The sequence below is a fragment of the Pygoscelis adeliae genome, unplaced genomic scaffold, assembly GCF_000699105.1.
Source record: "Pygoscelis adeliae isolate BGI_AS28 unplaced genomic scaffold, ASM69910v1 Scaffold112, whole genome shotgun sequence".
In the NCBI taxonomy this organism is placed as follows: domain Eukaryota; kingdom Metazoa; phylum Chordata; class Aves; order Sphenisciformes; family Spheniscidae; genus Pygoscelis; species Pygoscelis adeliae.
The window spans coordinates 1,378,016-1,381,005 of NW_008824232.1; the positions used below are offsets into that span (position 1 = coordinate 1,378,016).

The 2,990-nt window shown below is 52.2% G+C and overlaps 1 protein-coding gene across 1 annotated transcript in view; it reads left to right on the forward strand.

The window, feature by feature from the left end:
• The first annotated feature begins 502 nt into the window (after positions 1-502).
• The window catches only part of RDM1 (RAD52 motif containing 1), a 5,652-nt gene continuing 3,164 nt past the window's right edge, over positions 503-2,990 (forward strand). The window contains exons 1-5 of the mRNA XM_009334903.1: positions 503-604; positions 779-997; positions 1,384-1,506; positions 1,988-2,150; positions 2,728-2,826. Of these exons, the coding sequence (XP_009333178.1) occupies positions 503-604; positions 779-997; positions 1,384-1,506; positions 1,988-2,150; positions 2,728-2,826 (706 nt within the window). The remainder of the gene's footprint in view (positions 605-778; positions 998-1,383; positions 1,507-1,987; positions 2,151-2,727; positions 2,827-2,990) is intronic.

Genomic DNA, 2,990 nt, shown 5'->3' on the forward strand with positions numbered 1-2,990 from the left:
TCGGGGGCCTGGAGCCGGAGCCGGGGCTGGAGGTGAGGCGAGGCCTCGGAGCGGGGCCCGGCACCCCCCCCGGGGCTGAGGAGCGGGGCCTGGGATCCCCCCAGGGTCCCTCTCCCCCGCTGGAGCTAAGGGCCCAGTCCCCCCCCATCCTTACTGATGGCTTCACCTATGTGCCAATAATATATTCTTAAATCCCTCCCTTTTATTTTGTTTTGTTGGTTTCTAATCATTTTTTTAGTTTCCTTGTCTCCTTGAGGCGTGCTGGGTGCAGGGCACCCCCGAGGGGGTGTCGGGCCGCCGCAGGGCGACGCCTGCCCCTGTGCCGCGGCCGGTTTTGTGGTCTGCACGGCAAAACTACCGAGAGCCCAGCGCCAGGGGGAAGAGCTGGAACGAAACCCCGCTAGTCCGCCTGCAAAATACCGTGCTAGTGTTTTACTGAAAGCGCCGGCGAAACCGCGCGCCCGCACAAAGCAGGACGGCAGAGAGCAGGAGACAGTCTGGGATGAGGATGACCGGGGGGACAGAAAATCCCACGTCTGTCTTCGCTCTCCTCCCGAAGCAGAGGCTGGATGATAATGGAGATGAGGTGTCGACAGGGTCGGAGGTCCAGCCAGGTTGAGCTTATTTTTACGGAGAGATACTCATCTTCAGTCTCACTGCTTATTCCAGGCCTTATTGCTGTTAAACTTCCTAAAAACTTTCCTTGATTTCTAGGTAATTAGGTCTCATGAGTAGTCCTCTCTCTCTTGCGGTTGCTCAGCCCCTGGAGCACCCGTAGATATTTCAAAAGACCCTTTTTTCTCTTGTTTTTCCTCAGCATTCCCTGTTTTCAGTGTTTTCCAAGTTTGGGCCGCTCTACTCGGTGCGAGTGCACAGAAATGCTGCCGTGGCAGGGCCCGGGTATTACGCCATCGTCAAGTTTTATTCAGCTGGAGATGCCAGCAGAGCCCAGCGCGCATGCAATGGGCAAAGGCTGTTTCAGAAATCTCCCTTGAAGGTAAGCAGAACGGCCCCAGGTGTGAAACGTGCAGGACTCAGCACCGTGACCTCCAGCAGCAGTGTGGGATTACACAAAATAATTGTTGATCTCGGTGATGCTCCCTGTGCAAAAAGTTTACTAACTTTTGGCTGGATGCTACCCTGTGGTGACATCCCCCACCGCTGGCTCCCAGGTAGCATTTAAGCAGTAAAATGGCAGCATCCCTCCTCTGGAATAATTTGCAGGGCCTGTTCCTGGGTAAAAAATATTTAACAGATCTCAGAAGCGCGCGTGCGGTCAGGGAACAGGATACCTTCGGATGACTCTCCCGGAGCCACGGTGTGTCTGTAGTGGGAACCTGGCAAGCAAAGCCTGGCTAACCAGGGTTCTTCTTTCCTGGACAGGTTTGTGTTTGCACCAAGCAGAAAGGGTTTCAGCAGCAAGTCCTTGCTCTCAACAGCAACAAGTGCCAGGAGTTGGCCAACCACTACTTTGGCTTTAACGGCTGGTCCAGTCGCATCATCGCAGTAAGGGACCCTTTATATTCATCCATCACCCTTCCTCTTATCCTCTTCTTAATTAGAGCGGTTGGCGGAATAAGAAGAATTGTCCTCAAATCAGCAAATAACAGACAGCTACAGGAGCTGTGTTTTGGACCACAAATGGGGGTATTTTGAAAGCTTGGGGAGAGAAGATTGCTATGGGTGAGAGCGCTGGCTTGGCTGCTGTTAATAAAAATGGGGACGGCTGTGATTAAAGCAGTGCCAGGGCTTGACAGTAATCTTTGTGTGCTGAAAGTGTCTGAGATGACTGAGACTCCCAGCGGATGGGGAGTATGAGGTATTTCTAAAATAGTGTCAAAAACATCCCTGCTCTGCTTCTGCCGTGTGCTACTGCCTTGGAGTTACACGCTGTGCAGAGATCTGTGGCATGCAGGCATAGGCCTAAGTGGTCATAACATCCCCTTCCTATTTAACCGAAATTAATTATCTGTGGTCTTCCCAACAGCTGCAGAATGTATCTGGCTTTGATGGTGGGAATGAGGAACTGGGAGAGACATTACAGAAGCGATCTGTGAAATATCTGTGTGCTGTAGAGGTGACACTGCCCAACCACGGGGTACGCACCAGGGGAGTTGCCCTCGGCGAGGCAGACATCGAAAACAGTGAAGGTACGTTTTGGATGCAGCTGGAAGTCCCTCTCAGCAGCTGGCACAGACGCTGGTCAGTCTTGTGTTTGCACAGTTTGTGGGTCTGATGTAGTATCCGAATTTAGCTGGAGGCAAGGATCTGTGTGGGGCCTTGTGAGCTACCATGCTATGCAGCAAGGGATCCTGAGCATGCCTCTTCCCTCCCTGATTCACACCAGTATCGCTTTCCTACCTGCTGTTCTCTCCCTCTCGCCTGCAGCGTTATTCATTCCCCATCGCAGCCACTTCTGGTGTGAACACGCCACGTGATTCTTCATGCTGTGTCTGTGGCACAGCTGAGGTGCCAGCGGGCCTCTGCACTGCCCGCTGCCCTGGCAGGGTCCCGACACAGGGCTGAGGATCGTGTGCTGCTCTGGGTTGGCGCACGAAGCCCTTGTGAGGGTTTTGCCATGCTGCCGGCGACTCCTGAAACATAAGCAGCTTTCTTATCAGATCCCTAAGGCTGTGTTTGGTTACGTTTCCTAGCGCAATGCAGCTAGTGTGCTTCATATGCAGAGTGTCAGCTTAATATCAATAACATGCTGCTGGTTGTGTTCAGATCCTCTCGAGTTTGTCACAGCCACAAGAAGAGTTCAGAAGCTCGCAGTCGGGAAGGCTTTGTCTAGCGCCTTTCAGAAGATACTCCTCGTAGTCTTAGGTAAGGCCTATTTTTGTTTAAACGCTGGGGTGTTTGGGCTAATGATATAACTTTCATGATAGTTGATACAAATTCTTTTTCTCTGAATCTTCCTTGGAATTCACTGAGGCTTGGGGGGTCTCGGGCAAAATTAAAGTTGTGTCGTGGTCTGTAATGATTTAACA